Source organism: Ornithodoros turicata, chromosome 4, assembly GCF_037126465.1.
Source record: "Ornithodoros turicata isolate Travis chromosome 4, ASM3712646v1, whole genome shotgun sequence".
In the NCBI taxonomy this organism is placed as follows: Eukaryota; Metazoa; Arthropoda; class Arachnida; order Ixodida; family Argasidae; genus Ornithodoros; species Ornithodoros turicata.
The window spans coordinates 25,160,811-25,176,116 of record NC_088204.1 but is presented as its reverse complement, the minus strand read 5'-3'; the positions used below and the strand labels follow the sequence as shown (position 1 = coordinate 25,176,116).

Below are 15,306 nucleotides of genomic sequence, written 5' to 3'. Positions count from 1 at the left end.
GCTGATGATCCATGAAGCAATATGGCTTCGCGTTTCGCTGGGGCAGACTTTAATAGAGGATGTACACAACTCTGTACTAGTTTCGGTTTTAATTAGCGAACGTGTAGTGATGCATTCAGAGATGAGTGTAACAACCTCGAAAGCTCTGCGCATCGCTTTGTAGCTTCGTGTTCGTCACTGTTACTGTAGCGTACGAGTTCAAGCGCACGACCCGCAACGGCTTAGTAGGACTTGAATACGAATTGAATATCGGAAATATTCCATTCGTATTAAAAATTTTGAATGTTTGCACACTTCTAGTTATGCTATACAGTATGGCTTCTTGTGGCATACCTTGCAGACAGTCTGGAATTCTTCATTCTCTGCATCATAGCAACCGAGGAGGAATCCGCCATACGTTCCTGTACGTTTTCCTTTTCCACGGTATCCACCCAGAACAACCACGTCCAATGTGTCCCCAGCGCCCTCTAGGTAGTCTTTTTTCAGCTGGGATTCAGACAGAGTGGTTAAGCAACTGGGCCACAGATACAACGTACAACGTTCCTTAGTAAATATGGCAAAAATTTTGATGAGAACGGAATGCTACAGAAAAATATTAGATCAATGACGATTGTCTGTAGGGAGCTTTTGACATATACTCCGAGTCATTTTACCAGATTTTGCTTGAAAGAAATTGCCAACTCCAAAACTTGCCAAGACATCATCCTCTTTTTCTTTCTTGCTTGAAATAGAAAGCGCAGGCATGTGACATTTGCCACATTGCGTTACAACATAAAATACATTTCCTACTGGCTGTGCCACCTCCTCCTCTCTAGGCACACCACTGCCAGCTAGCCAACGACACACATCATGGGCAACACAAACCCAATCAGTTGAGATGGGAAATGTAAAATATTTCGGTGTATCGCGTTTCACTATAACGAGCTTTGACTGGATGATATGGTAGATTTTTGTTAATTCAACCCTACTCTAACTACAAAACGAAACTGGGGCATCTGAAGATTGGATTAAACAAAAAGCTAATTTTTATTTTCGTCGGCAGCCTGTGAGCTCGCCAGGATGCATGTTGATTTGTCTGAATGCCTGTTCAGTGCTGCCCTCATAAGAGAGTTGTAGCCCCACATTAACTCAGGCTTGTGCAATTTGAAAGTAATGTCGTTTTAATCACCTACAAGACAAGAAACACATGAACACCATCATTATGTGGAAAGAGAAGGGGGAGCTCAGATCCCCTCCTCGCATGGCTTGTGTGAAAGCGTTGCGAGCACGAAAATTACTGTTTTTTGCTGTTCCTTCATGGCCTTTCAATCCGTTCCTTCATAGATACCCTTTGAAACTTTTCTCTTACTGTCTGCAGCGCAATGTACATCCTAAGATTAACTTGTCCAATGTAGGCTGCTTCTGCATTTGAGTTAACCTTTTAGCCATAGAAATGTGTGAATGAATGCCTGGACTTTTGCACATGAGAAAAGAAAATTGCAATCAAAGACAGATAAACTGAAAAATTGACTAAACCAAAGTCCTCTCTACTTCATTCTGTATTTATTCCCTTTTGTAAAGCCTTGCTCCTCTGCACATGTGAGCTAAGACTTTGAGCCAAAATCCTAATTCAAGTGAAGGGTGAACGCCTGCTTCCTTACCTTCAGCCAATTGTGCGATCGCTTAGCAATCTCGTAGGTGGCATCTGTGTCGAGCGTCTTCACCATCAATCCCTCACAGTTACCTTTGAAACAAATGGCGACAACATTAGACCTTTCAAAAATATGCTGTTTACGTGCATATTTCAAGAGCATAGGTACATTCAACACGTACCAATGTTTCCAACATATACCAATCAAAATTTCAGAAGAAAGGTTGTCACTATCAGGTTCTATGCAGAAAGGAAACACCATGCTATGCGAGCAATAACATCCGTACTGATCACCTACGAACCTCGAATAGATTCCTCGAGGAATTCTTGAATGTCATCAACAGTGGACAGGTCTGCAGAGGTGGCAAAGACGGTCTCTCCGGGTACTTCACGAACAGCTGACCGTAGAAGACTGCGTCTCTCACGCAGAGACTTCCGAACCAGTGATTCACCGTTGAGGTAGAGCAAGTCAAAGATGAAGATGCAAACCTGCACTTTGATGTCCTCTTCACTAGCATCCTGCCAGCATGAAAAGAATTTAAGCCCATTTATACTATATTTTGCCATAATTTCCGGCTCTCCTCATTTATCTTTATAAACATTTGGCTGTTGTTTAACAACAGTTTAACAGTCCAGAAAAATTTGAATTTTCTAGTAGTAATGAATTCAGTTGGATATACTTTGAGCCTGAGGCTTTAGGGTTTAACCCATTTCTTCCCGGAATTTGCATCCCGAATCGGGGTGCATCCCACTTTAGGGTGAAACCCGATTTTTACCTGTCAAATTGCCCTCACTGAAACGCCTGTAGGAATGCACACTAGCTTGTTTGGCAGCAAACGCAATTACATCACTGTTTGTACCAAACTAATACAGTTCTTTTGAGCAATAGAGCCCGATTTCTCCCCAAATTTAGCATACTGGAAGTTTTTCCCACCCGAATTCGCACGAGTTTAGTGCAGTGCTGAATGTGCAGTGCTTAGCATTCTCCAGCAGTTGTACTGGTGGCTAAATTGGTAGTTTGCCAAGCTAGTTTTCGGGGTGTTTCGGGTATTTCCCGAAGTGACAATGATGCAAATCGGGGGGATAAAAACGCTGTTGCGCCTTTTACCTTGCGTTTTCGGGTGCTGAGAACTTGGAAGGGCTGGATGGTATTGCTCTCTCTATCCCACGCGACGGCTTCACTGTCCAGAATGCAAGACCGTGTTGAAGGGGCCAGGGCAGAGGGAAGCCTCCGTATCACATCTGGATACTTGGATGTGTTGTCTTCTTGGTTACGGCTATAAATATGCACTGATCCATCTTCCAGAACGTGGATCTACACAAGAAAGGTCATAATCATATACCTTTACCACTATTCACCGCCAGTCCAGCTGGTACAGCAGCAAGATAGACTTCTTGCTGACTATATTACAAATTTGAGAGGTTTTATTTATTTATTCACTGTGTGTACCACTCACTGTAGATTGCATTTATGACCTTTAACTAAGCATGTGTAAATATTCTAATTCTTCAAATGCTGAATTCTATACTCGAATTTCAAATCAAATAAATGTTTTTCTCCAAACGAACATATTCAAACAGTTGCGAAGCTGCACATGTAAAACCAAAAATAGCATGAGACAGGGCATACAACAAAGTGAGCACTACTTCATGTCCTGATCTGTATGAATATATTGCGTATACATGCTGCATGCATATTTGTAACTGTACATGCACTGCATGTGGATACGAACTAGAGCTTACCCGAAAGCCCGCGCCCGGCCCGGGCTTTGCGTTTTTATGCGGGCCTGGGCCGGGCCCGGGTTTCAGCCACCGGGCCGGGTACGGGGTGGACAACGCCGACCATGGTCGGGCATGTATGCGAACATATTTGGCGAGACTGTACAGCTGAATTTTAATGTCACTTTTTTTTTTTTTCATTGAGTATGGTGTATCATGGCATTCTCATCTGAGAACAATCAGTGTTTTATATGTGATCATGCTTATTTCGTGTAATGGCTCTGGATTTCACACGTGCACTCACACACATTTGGGGACGTTTGCTGTGGCGGGCGCGCTGAGTAAGTCCGGCATGAGGGTCAGTTAGGTTAGGTGTTGGGACATATTTCATTCCCGTGACAGTCCTGTACAAGGGTCGGTTAGGTTAGGTGTTCTGACATATTTGGTTTGCGTGAGAGTTTGAGAAAGGGCAACTGACACCGGTGCATGCGCAATAGAGCGGAGATGAGTCTCTCTTGAACCGCAAGGTACATACATATCGCCCACGCGCCGCTGCGCGCTGCCTTCCCAAGCAAGTAAGCACAGAGCGGCTTGACGGCAGAAAAACACAGCCGATCCGTTCGAGTGTACCTCCTCGCTCTCTACCAATTAGCTGCGTCCTTTTCCTCGCTGCGCTGCGCTCTTTAGTAAATCGAAATACGCATCCGCGCCTCGAGAACACATAGAGCATAGGCGGGCTGGGACCGGGCCGGTGGTGTCATGCCCAGGCTAGAAATCTGTAGAAGACGCCGGGCCCGGGCCAGGTGCGGGCCATAGCAGCCGGGCCTGGGCCGGTCACTGGCCTCAAAATTAGGCCCGTGCAGTGCTCTGATACAAACTGGTTATGTATAACTATCTGCTCCGTATTTGCTTTGGCTATGTATCTATTCACTTCGGTCATGTATCTATTTGCCTTGTATTCGCTTCAGTTTTAAAATAATTATTCGCACCTGTCTACCTTCAATAAATGACACGAACATCTTACATGTTGCTGCACAGTGTGAGTTAATAGGAAATCGTATCTAATTTGTGCATATATGACCCAGATATGCTAAGTATGCACCATGTCCTTGAACATATCCTATGCAAGGTGCATTCTTCCTACTGTTCTAATCACTTAAAAAAGAGGTGGGATCCAGACCCAGCAGTACCCTCAATACATTCAGGTTGAAATGATGACTTCTAATTGAAAAAGCGGTGACATAACTTCTGCACCACAAAGTCAGCACACAAGGACACACGATAGAAGACAACAAATTATCCAGAGTGGCTTTAGTTTCGATTCTAGTGATTGTTCATCTATGGTTGGACCCTAACGTACTTTTCGTATACATAAAGAAAAAAATTTTCCGCCTGGTATTTCTGTTCCGCTATTAGGTACAAAAGCATGCAAGTCTTTGAGAGTAAATACCTGTGCTCGTTCTCCATCGTACTTGAATTCGCAGGTGAAGCTCTCCCCTTGGAATCGCTGGAGTACTTGACTTACTCCCTTCGTCGGATGGGCAAGCATGGGCTTCAGGGGGACTCCAGGGCTCAAGAAACAATGCTCGGGCAATTTTTCCAGTCCTTCCTCCAGAAGCACAGCCACTATACGATCGTAGTCTGGGCATTCACTGCACACATTTGTTTTTGCAAAAACCTGGTTTCACTGACGTGGCACTTTCATGCACTTTCAGCACTCAAAAGCAGTGACAGTACAGTGAATGCGTAGAGGGCACTGAAATTACTTCGTACCAGGCTCAAGAAACTTGGGTTAATTTAAAAATGCCATGTCACCCCATTCTCCGGCCAGGCGAGAATCCTACAAGCCAACTGTGTCACAGAATTATCGAGGTCCTTCAAACATGCCAAAGCATAAACTTGGCCACTCATGTAGTCATGGGTCAACTTTAAATATTTCACATCTGGCACCGGCTCTTGCTCTTTTGCGTTCGAATGAAACCTGATGAGCACTATTTTCTTCCTTCTTTGTTTCTTCCCTTCTTTTTTCTTTTTTCATCAGAAAATCTGCTCCTTCACATGATATTACTTAACCATACCCTGCCACCAGTGGTTTATCCAGAATCCCAAGCATGGAGGGGTGTTCGAAAAAATTGGGGGGGGGTATTATTATAGTGATGTCACTACAGCTTAACATATCATTACCGACATATGTGTAATGCTGAAATCTCAAGGGCACCCTCTGCAGGGGGTACACAGGTGAAGGAGTTAGCGGGGGGTCACTGAACATATGGGGGGAGGGAATAGAGGGGGGAGGGAGGGGGACCTGGATAAATCACTGCCTGCCACACCCATGTTTGGACATAAGACCTGATTTCTTACCTCCCAAATTTTTAAAGAGCCTCGAAGCACGAGGGTCTTTGAATACTTCTATGTGACCCTTTTCTTCTTTGTGAATGTGATGATGAAGATCTTTGCGAACCATGACGCCATTCGTTTTATTTTCCACATTTTGTGAGTGCGGTTTTCCCTATGGTACTTAGGTAAACCCGGAACCTCAGTAACCTGTATTTACACAATGGAATCTTCGCAATGCCCCTGAACCCACATAGCAAGGAAGACCATCCTTGTGCTAAGCAGTGTGGTCCCCTCCGCTTTTGCATTTCTTCAGAGAAGCGCAAATGATTCATACATCCTTTGTGATCACCTACCAATATGTGGTCTTGAGTAGCAGCGTAGACTCCTCGAGCAGCTTCTTCAGAGCATCGCTTCCCATCGTCTTGGACGTATCCAGGACATCCTTCTTTTGCGGTGGGGTGAGAACGCAGGCATGGGCCAGGGCTGTCAGCAGGGACGACTCAGCTAGTCCAATGCGCAATTTGCCACCCAGAGATCTCACCAAGAAGCGTGCCTCACTCTGTCGGCAAGCTACTAGAAGCCCTTTGATGATGTCCACTTTCTTACTCTGCACCTATAATAGTTTATGGGGTTTTATGGGAGTTTTATGGGAGCCTTCTTAAATAATAATAATAACTCCTCAAGAAGACACCTTTGAATCTCTCTGTGTAATAGTGATAGTATGCAAGGGGCAGAGGTGGGCACCCATCACTCTCCACTCAGTTTTCCATTTGCTCACTCATGCTCGCTCACGTGCCTCTCAGCTCTCCATGGTTTACTCGTACAGAGACATTCATCACATTGACATGAGCGAGTTTCATTGAGCTACAGCGATGAGTAGTGTTGTCGCCTGGCATGTATTTAACTGGCATGGCAAGTTATGTGTAGGGCCTGACTTTTTCGGGTTATATTTTTCAGCAACGTCGGGGGTGGGGGGTAAATATGGGGTTATGTTTTGCTTCAATAATTCCGATGTAATCGGAATCCATCTTCTTTGGATCTTCCAAATCTTCTTTGGATATGCCATACAAACAAGCCGAACAGTTCACGTTAAAGATGAATCTTGAAACATTAGTCCGAGCTGTCTCCTCCATTGTATCCCTAGGGTACTTCGTTTTTGGGTTAAACCCGATTTTTCACAAAAGTTCACCCCTTCACAGATTTTCAAGAATGTGGGTAAAACCTGATGTCTGCCCGAAATCGTCGTGGTCCTTCAACTTCAACTTCAACTCGTTCTAGGTAAACTGTCGGAAAAGTGGATCATAATATCAGCAAGGAGAGCTATTTGTGACAACCTATTTGTCCTCCTTTTATAATCCCCTTCCGCAGGAGTCAAAGACGAGCTTTTGTGGAGCTCGGGCCAGTGTTTGAATATCACGGTCATTCACTGCCCTAGTTCCGAGCGGAAATATAAAGGTTCTGGTTTCTCGTCACAGTGTCACAGCAGTAGCTCGTTTCACATTCCTTTCGTTTCACCCCAAAATTTCCCGATGACATATCAAACAGAGATCGTAGCGCCTGATTTCTCCCCGAATCCCCGTGATTAAACATATGTACCCCCCGTGTGTAAGTAGCACCCGATTTTCGCATCTCTAATTTGAAAAATCATAAAACCCGAAAACGAAGAACCCTATGTATCCCTTACAGCTATGTTGCGTGTGTCTACACTATGTGTGCATGATGATGATGATGATGATAATGATGATGATGTGACATACCATGTTTCCTGTCATTTGGGCTATACTCTTCAACTTTGCAAAAACATTAGACATCACAAGCGGGGCTGGCGCAAAGATGATCCTCTGATTGCTGCGGCTACTCTGCAGGACAAAAAAACAACCATTCGAAAGATGTGCGTTTTGCCTTTTTTTATGCGTCTCACCTCAGCAACGAGACCTAGGTCACCTTTAACTGTAACTTCCGCCTTGATCTTGTCCGGCGTCCGGCCGGTGGCTTCGGCGAGGGCCTTCACCAGAAGTGACTCGCCGACGCCCAACTCCAACCCGCGATAGTCTGGAGCCAGTTTATTGAGGCACAGATAGACGGCATAAATAAGGTCCTCGGGTGTCAGCACAATCACGGACCGGAAGAAGTTGCACAGTGTCTCTATCATCTTGAGCCTGAAACAGATTGATTGTGAGGACTGCATTTGGATCACACCATGCACATGAACGTGTTCACAGGGTTGAACATGCTGCATGTTGCTCATTTCTTTTCCGAAATACAGCCAACCGAATTTGAAATTTATGAATGGTTGACGTTTCTTGGAAAATCATTCAGAAATGTTGGTCTTGAATTAATGGAAGAGCACGAAGGTGCTAGAACAATAGGAAATGCATTGTGACGTGGAATTACATCCTTTTTTTTTTTTAACCATGCTCTCTACCATGGTTTCTCCTGCATCAATCTTGCACCTAGGGGAAATGTTAGTCACCTAATGCTTCGCTCGTCGTTCCTGTCCTTGAATGTCTGCATAGCACTCTCAAATGCTCCATTTCAATGTTCAGCTGCAAACAACAGCTGCTTGCCACATCCTTGCTGCATTAGAATGGGTCATACTTTTTTGGTAAATATGCAAATCACTCTTTCTTATTTTGCCCTTTAACAATCTGACATGGGATGCTCCATGTTTATGCTTTGTTGACCTCTATTGAACTGTAATCGACCTGGTCAATTACGCTTACCACACGCATAAATCGAGGTAAACAAGGTTGCAAAGTCCTCAAGATTTTGCTTATTTTCGAAGTTTGTCCCTGAAACATGACTGCAGCATTCGAAAATTGAAGATTCTTAAACCGAGGGAGAAAAACATTGGCAGTTGTCTTATCCAAGATGGCAAAGTTCACAAAAAAGTGAAAGTTCGTAAATCAAAGGTTGATCGTTTCGATGTGCAAGTTGATGAGGCTTCAAATCACATTTCAACGTTTTTTGCTTTTTTTTTGTAGGTAAGTGTGACCTAATGACACCGAGCACATAATAGGACATTCACCATTCACCCTGTAAGCCGCAACAGGGGCGCAGCAGTTTTTTTTTTATTATGCTAACTTACTACACAAGGTGTTTATTTTTATCCTTTACCGATTTTTATAAAAAGGCTATGAGAACAGCATAAACGTCGTTTTTACAGTTGAGTTGTACAGCCAGGCGAACATCTTCTCGAAGAAATTATGCAACTACACGGTGACTAATTAACTAAAATTCATTAATTAACTCTTTAATTAGGAGATGTCGAGCAAAGCAATCAAGCTGAATGAGAGATTATCCTCGTTAAGAGCCATTCAACATTTTAAAAATCCTGGAACATGCATGTGCGTTAAAATATCCATACCCGTATTTTGATATGCTCACAAGTCGAAACTGAAAAGGCGCGCCTGAGGAGCACATCACCCTCGCTGACAGATGCTTATCTGTGCCGGAAAGCGGTTTATCTGGACAGCTGAGCGGCAACTACTCCAATCATCCCCGTCGCACCAAATCATGTGGCTCTCTGACATGAAATGAGTGTTGTGCTCCCTGCAGACGCTGTGGTTTCGCTTTCGGCTCATTTGCATATCGGAATTCCATAATGGATTTTTAACGCACGTGTGTGTTTCAGGATTTTTAAAACGTGGAATGGCTTTCAAAAGGAATAGTCTCTCATTCTGTTATCTCGCTTTTGTCCAAAATCTCCTAATTAAAAAGCTAATTAATGAATTTTATTTAAGTCATCTCGTAGTTGCATACTTTCTTCAAGGGGAGGTCGGCCTGGCCATGGAACTCAACTGCAAAAACTACATTTATGCTGTTCTCATAGCTCTTTTATAAAAAAATCTGTAAACAATAAAAATAAACACCCTGTGTAAACAACATTGTTGAACAGAGACGCAATATGTTAACTTTTTGCGTTAACACTCATAGGATCAATTGGTGCGAGCATGGCCTACTAAAAATGGATATTTTAGCGCTGGAAATCCAGGCAACACTGGTTCACCACCCAGTAGGTGAGTTTCAGCTTATGCGTAGGCGCACTAGGAGAAGTGTGCTTTACAATCTTTATCTCAACATTAGGTTACATTGTACTGTTCGGTTATCATCAGAAACTTTGCGTAGTGTTTCATATTTATTTTGAGTGCCCATAAACAGAGGAGCCTATGTAATGGTGCCTTTATAAAACACAAAAAAATGATAACAAAATGGGAAAACAGTTGGAACCAATCAAGCATAATGATTATTTAAATTGACTTCTGGAAATGGGTGGCTGAGTTTGGTAAAACTTTGGAGTGACTGAAACAATTTACTGTAGACGATGCTTCGTGGCTTGACGATGGGTTGAATTATGGACGGCCGCTTCCAGAAACACATCTATGAAGCAGCATTGTCTGACAATATAATTGGCTAATTTTTTTTGTGTGAAAAGTGCTTACATATTAAATAAATAAATTTTAAAAAGTCACTGCTGCTTCTGCAGCTGCAAAGGCTCCTGTGGCCTGCCGTCACTCTCTCAGTAGAGCAGTGAGAGGGTGGCGCTCGGAGGAGAAAGACGCCGTCCGGACCACGACCTACTATAGATTATAACAACCACGTCACACTCGGCAACCCCTATGAAGAACCTGTCCACACAACCCGCTAGGAGCGCTACTGGTCGGCCAGCGAGATCTGCATCGTGATTGGACAATAGAAATTTGAATTTTGAACGTGCAGGAGCGCACGTACAGCTACCGTAGCGGATGGCAGCAACAGCTCCTATGAAAACGCATAGAATGGTGATGATAAACAACTTTAAAAAGAATCATCTTCCGCGGGACATCCACCACATGTACATGTATTCCATTGAATAACAGCCAAGCTATGGCACTCTTTTGCATGTGACTTTCGATACAGTGATCAGTGGTCCATGCAGAATAAAATGACACTCTAGTTCGACACTAAATTGACTGGAACAGATGCAACCGTCCCTTTAACAATGGCCACAGAAGGGCCTTGCTCCACCTAGGTACTGCAACCAAAAGCAGGAAGTACCCATTACCCGAGTACTCAAATTTTATCAGATAATTCTTGATGGGGAACTAAGATGAAAAAATTTCTCACCGCGGAATGAGAAGTATTGTTACTTTGACACTAACACACAAGGAACAGAATTCATCCGCGGGGTCGTTTGTGATCTATGCAAAAATGAAACCACAGTTTGCACTTATCCTCCGTTTCTCAAGAGGCAGCACAGTGCGGAGCAGCATCCTCTTGGTTGGTTTCCTCAGATGATATTCCACGATGATTCGAGGAAACCATGCGAGAACCCCAGTGGGACGTTGCTCCGCAGTGTTCGGCTTCGTGAGAAAGAATGGAAGAGTGAGGTAAATTGTGGTTTCTTTTGCACATAAATTATTAATGCTTCAACAAATTAATCTTGTTCCTTTTGTGTTGCCATCAAGGTAATGGCATCTTGCAAAGGTAAATTTGTTGCACCTCCCCTTTAACTGCAGAATGTGTGACCAAGAAGTACACAGCGCATACGAGGGGTGTTCAAGTCAAACCGGGACTTTCTGTCTCCTGAGTGTACAAATGGCTCGCGCTACTTCTTTTTCGTCATTTTCACACGCAACAGACCTCCGCGTTCACCACGTGGAGGTCCAAAGTTTGTGCAAAACAGAAGACACGTGCTGGACAAGATGGCCGACAACGAAATGAGCGCGCACATCGAACAGCGAATAGTCATTAAGTTTCTCGTGAATGAAGGCGTAAAGTCATCTGAAATTCACAGAAGACTTCATGCTCAGTATGGCCACGACACACTCAGCCACAGCAAAGCGTTTGAGTGGTGTAAAGGGTTCCGAGACGGCCGTACATCAGTGCAGGACCATCCCGGCCAGGGCGGCTCAGAGCCCACTGTCAGAGTTTCTGAGAACATCCAAGGTTTTTCCACGGTTTTCTCGGACAAGGCTGGCGTTGTTCATGTTGATTTTCTGCCCAGTGGTACCACCATCAATAGTGCATATTACTGCCAGGTTCTCAGGAATGTGCATAAGGCGCTGAAGCAGAAGCGGCCGGGCCTCCTAACCAAAGGAGTCCTCCTCCTACAGGACAATGCACGCCCGCATACCGCACATCTCACGACATGCACCTTAATGAAACTTGGCTGGGAATTGCTGCCATATCCCCCTTACAGTCCAGACCTCGCCCCCAGCGATTTCCATCTCTTCGGGCCACTGAAGGCGTTCCTTGGGGGCTGCCGCTTCAGCTGCAACGACGAGGTCAAGAATGCGGTCCGATCAAGGCTGCTACGCGCCGGTAAGGATTTCTACGCTGCTGGCATCTAAGCCCTTGTGAAACGCTGGGACAAGTGCATTAGTGCAGCTGGAGATGACGTTGAAAAATAAAACTAATTTCTCGCCTGTAAGTTCATTTTACTTTTGCGAAAAATGAAAAGTCCCGGTTTGACTTGAACGCCCCTTGTATAAGAGGAAATAAACAGGAGTGCGAAAGACAAAACGACTCGGCACTATACAGGGTGTTCATTTTTATCATTTACACAATTTTTATTTAAAAAAAGGTATGAGAGCAACACAGATGCCGTTCTTGCAGTTGAGGTATACGGCCAGGTGGACATCCTCTGGAAGACTCTATGTAACTACAAGAAGACTAATTACCCAAAATTCATTAATTAACCATTTAATTAGGAAATTTTGGGCAAAAGCAAGATAGCAGAGCAAGAGACAATCCTCGTTGAAAGCCATTCTGTGTCTTAAAAATCCAGAGATGAGCACGTGCCGTGAAATATCCATCGCTGAATTTCGGTATGCAAATGAGCCCAAAAACGAAAAAGTGTGCCTCAAGAGCGCATCATCTACAACGACGGAGGCTTATCTGGGCCGGGAAGCGGTGTATATCTGGCCAGCAGATCGGAACTTACTCCAGTCATCTCCATTGTTCCAAATCATGTGGCCTTCTGATGTGTGTTCTCTGCGCTCCCGGTTGCCTCGTTTTTGGATTTGGCTCATTTGCATATAAAAATTCGGCAACGGATATTTAAACGCATGTGCGCGTTTCAGAATTTTTTAAACGTGGAATGGCTTTCAACAATGATTGTCTCCCGTTCTACTATCTCGCTTCCGCTCGATATCCACTAATTAAAGAGTTGTTAGTTAATTAATTTTAGGTAATTAGTCATCTTGTAGGTACATACTTTCTTTGAGAGGTCGTCCGCCTGGCTGTACAACTCCACTGCTGAAACGACATCTGTGCTGCTCTCGTAGCTTTTTTATAAAAATTCTGTAAAGGACAAAAATAAACGCCCTGTGTGCATCAAATGTTCACCTGGCAGAGATGCTATCAATCTTCTCGAGTGTTTTAGCCAGAGCTAAATATGGAACCTTCTCTCCAGCTTTCCAAATGGCATCATCCACAGGGTGATAAGAGGCCTTGGATGGGTCGTAATCGGTGCCTCCTTTTGTGCTCTTCCTGCAACCATTGACATTTTCATTGGCATTGCAAACATTTGTGTAGTAATCTAACGGGGAGAGCTAAAAGGTCAGCTTACAGCTTACTTGTCGCTAACTTCACTTCTTTGGTCTCTTCTGTTACTTTGGTTTCCTGGTCCTTTTTCTTCGGCGATGCTTTCTCCTCTTTAACCCCTTGTGGAGGGAAGGGACTTCCATTGGTAGGTTTGGCTTCTTTCTCTGAAGTGCAATTCATGCGCACATTTTTGTGAAAACAATGAGCTTTTCAATGCCCTTCATTTTATTGGTCAGGGCAAGCTATTTAAATGTTTTAGAGATCGCTTTGTTTCAATATGCTTTCCTATATAGCAAAACAATTTTGTGGTTTAATGAACAACATTGCATTCAAGACTATGGCTCAAGACAAATAAGCTTTCTGGTACTGATAGAGCCTGAAGTTTTCGGGAAATATTTTTTCCAAATTCGGGGGGTGAAAATAAACTTGTGCTCTAAATTAATGTGAGTTCGGGTGAAGAAAACTTCCACTATGCTAAATTTGGGGAGAAATTGGGCCCTATTACTTTAACGAACTGTACCGGTTTGGGACAAACGGTGATGTAAATGTGTTTGCTGCCAAACAAGCTGGTGCGCATTGCTACAGACGTTTCAGTGAGAGCGATTTGCCGGGTAAAAATCGAGTTTCACCCTAAAGAGGCCACCTTCAATTCGAGGTGCAAATTTGAGGAAGAATCGGGTTACACCCTAAAACTTCAGGCTCTACTGATAAAATACACCAGCTCGACATAACATGAGACAACAAGATTAAAAGTTGGACATTTCGATGCCTCTACAGGAATTACAATCAAAAATCAACAAAACTCCATCCAGGCTCAAATGGGGATCCAACCAGGGTCCAACCAAGCCAAAATGGGAACCCTCCGAAATCCAAATGTTGCCCTTATGACTTGGTTAAATGGTTGGTTGGTTTGCCTTCCCTTTGTAAGGGGCACAGCATTGCATTTTGTCGTAAATTTGTAGCATGCGAAACGTCCACCTTTGCAATTTTTGTCATTTTACGTCAAACCAGTGTATTTTATTGATACAAGAAATCCTGTCTTTTTGTCTATCTTCACTAGCCTGTTGCTCTAACACCATTACCCTTTCTAGCAGCATTTTAGCCAAACAAGCTCCACTTTTCCTCCAGCATCATATCTGTTTGTTCAACAGTGTATGGAATTTGTGCTTACCACCGGTATTCTTGTCTTCGCATCTACTTTCTTCTTTCTTTTCTGGAGAGTTCTCTGCCTTGATTCGTTTGTTTTCCGGAAAATTTGGTTCCAAGCTCCTCTTCGCACTCTTTCTCGCTGCAGTGACAAGTGCATGAACATCGTAATAAGTGGACTCAAATTGCTACCTCTGTACCTGTGCGTCTTTTCGGTACGGTATCTGATGGTTTTGAACTGTTCCCGTCTGTCTTTTCTTGAGATGAGACCTCTTCAGGTTTGACTGCGGGTTCTGAAGCTTCTCCATCCGATTCGTGGTCACTATCCACGATCACCCGTGCCCTTTTCTTTGTTCCCCGCACCTTTATTGGGGAGTCCGTATCTTCAACCGCCTTCGGACTAGGCAAGAGGATAATGCGAATGTACGGTTACGACTTTACGCTGGTAGCTGACCTCGTCATGCTACAGAATCTTGCAGGAAATGTACAGGACTGCATGTAATGTTACTGTTATATGGTAATATACTAGAGCTGAGACAAGAATACTTCTGATTACTTAACACGCACATTCCGTATTTCACTTACATACTGTTCAAAGCCCGACGTGCGTGCTCACCTGCTTTCCTCCACGGCAACATTAGATTCTCGGTTTACACGTTTGGGTGCTTCCTGCGGGCCTTTCTTGAAGAACGATCTGCAGGGAACAGGTAAATGTGACACATGTTTCTGGCCATTGCAGACAAGCTTGCAGACGATATATCGAGCTCGTAGACGGACGAGAAACATCGCACGCACAACGGTGTTGCGCCAACAGATTTTCGAAGGCTCGCACTTACGATATGAGCTTTTGCGACATTGCGAATTCAGCATAAATGACAGAACGAAGAAGTAATTCTTTGATAGAGAAACCTTATCCCGAGAAATCCACTTTCGCGCCAAACCAGAGA

General features: G+C 43.9%; 1 protein-coding gene across 1 annotated transcript in view; it reads right to left on the bottom strand.

Annotated features, from left to right (window-relative positions):
• The window catches only part of LOC135391349 (DNA ligase 1-like), a 21,155-nt gene extending 5,849 nt beyond the window's left edge, over nucleotides 1-15,306 (bottom strand). Inside the window, exons 1-14 of the mRNA XM_064621593.1 lie at nucleotides 15,196-15,306; nucleotides 14,976-15,053; nucleotides 14,560-14,759; nucleotides 14,385-14,501; nucleotides 13,239-13,377; nucleotides 13,016-13,159; nucleotides 7,608-7,845; nucleotides 7,444-7,545; nucleotides 6,040-6,299; nucleotides 4,800-5,001; nucleotides 2,739-2,945; nucleotides 1,933-2,149; nucleotides 1,641-1,723; nucleotides 334-486 (exon numbers count right to left, since the gene is read on the bottom strand). Of these exons, the coding sequence (XP_064477663.1) occupies nucleotides 334-486; nucleotides 1,641-1,723; nucleotides 1,933-2,149; nucleotides 2,739-2,945; nucleotides 4,800-5,001; nucleotides 6,040-6,299; nucleotides 7,444-7,545; nucleotides 7,608-7,845; nucleotides 13,016-13,159; nucleotides 13,239-13,377; nucleotides 14,385-14,501; nucleotides 14,560-14,759; nucleotides 14,976-15,053; nucleotides 15,196-15,215 (2,160 nt within the window). The 5' untranslated portion in view covers nucleotides 15,216-15,306. The remainder of the gene's footprint in view (nucleotides 1-333; nucleotides 487-1,640; nucleotides 1,724-1,932; nucleotides 2,150-2,738; nucleotides 2,946-4,799; nucleotides 5,002-6,039; nucleotides 6,300-7,443; nucleotides 7,546-7,607; nucleotides 7,846-13,015; nucleotides 13,160-13,238; nucleotides 13,378-14,384; nucleotides 14,502-14,559; nucleotides 14,760-14,975; nucleotides 15,054-15,195) is intronic.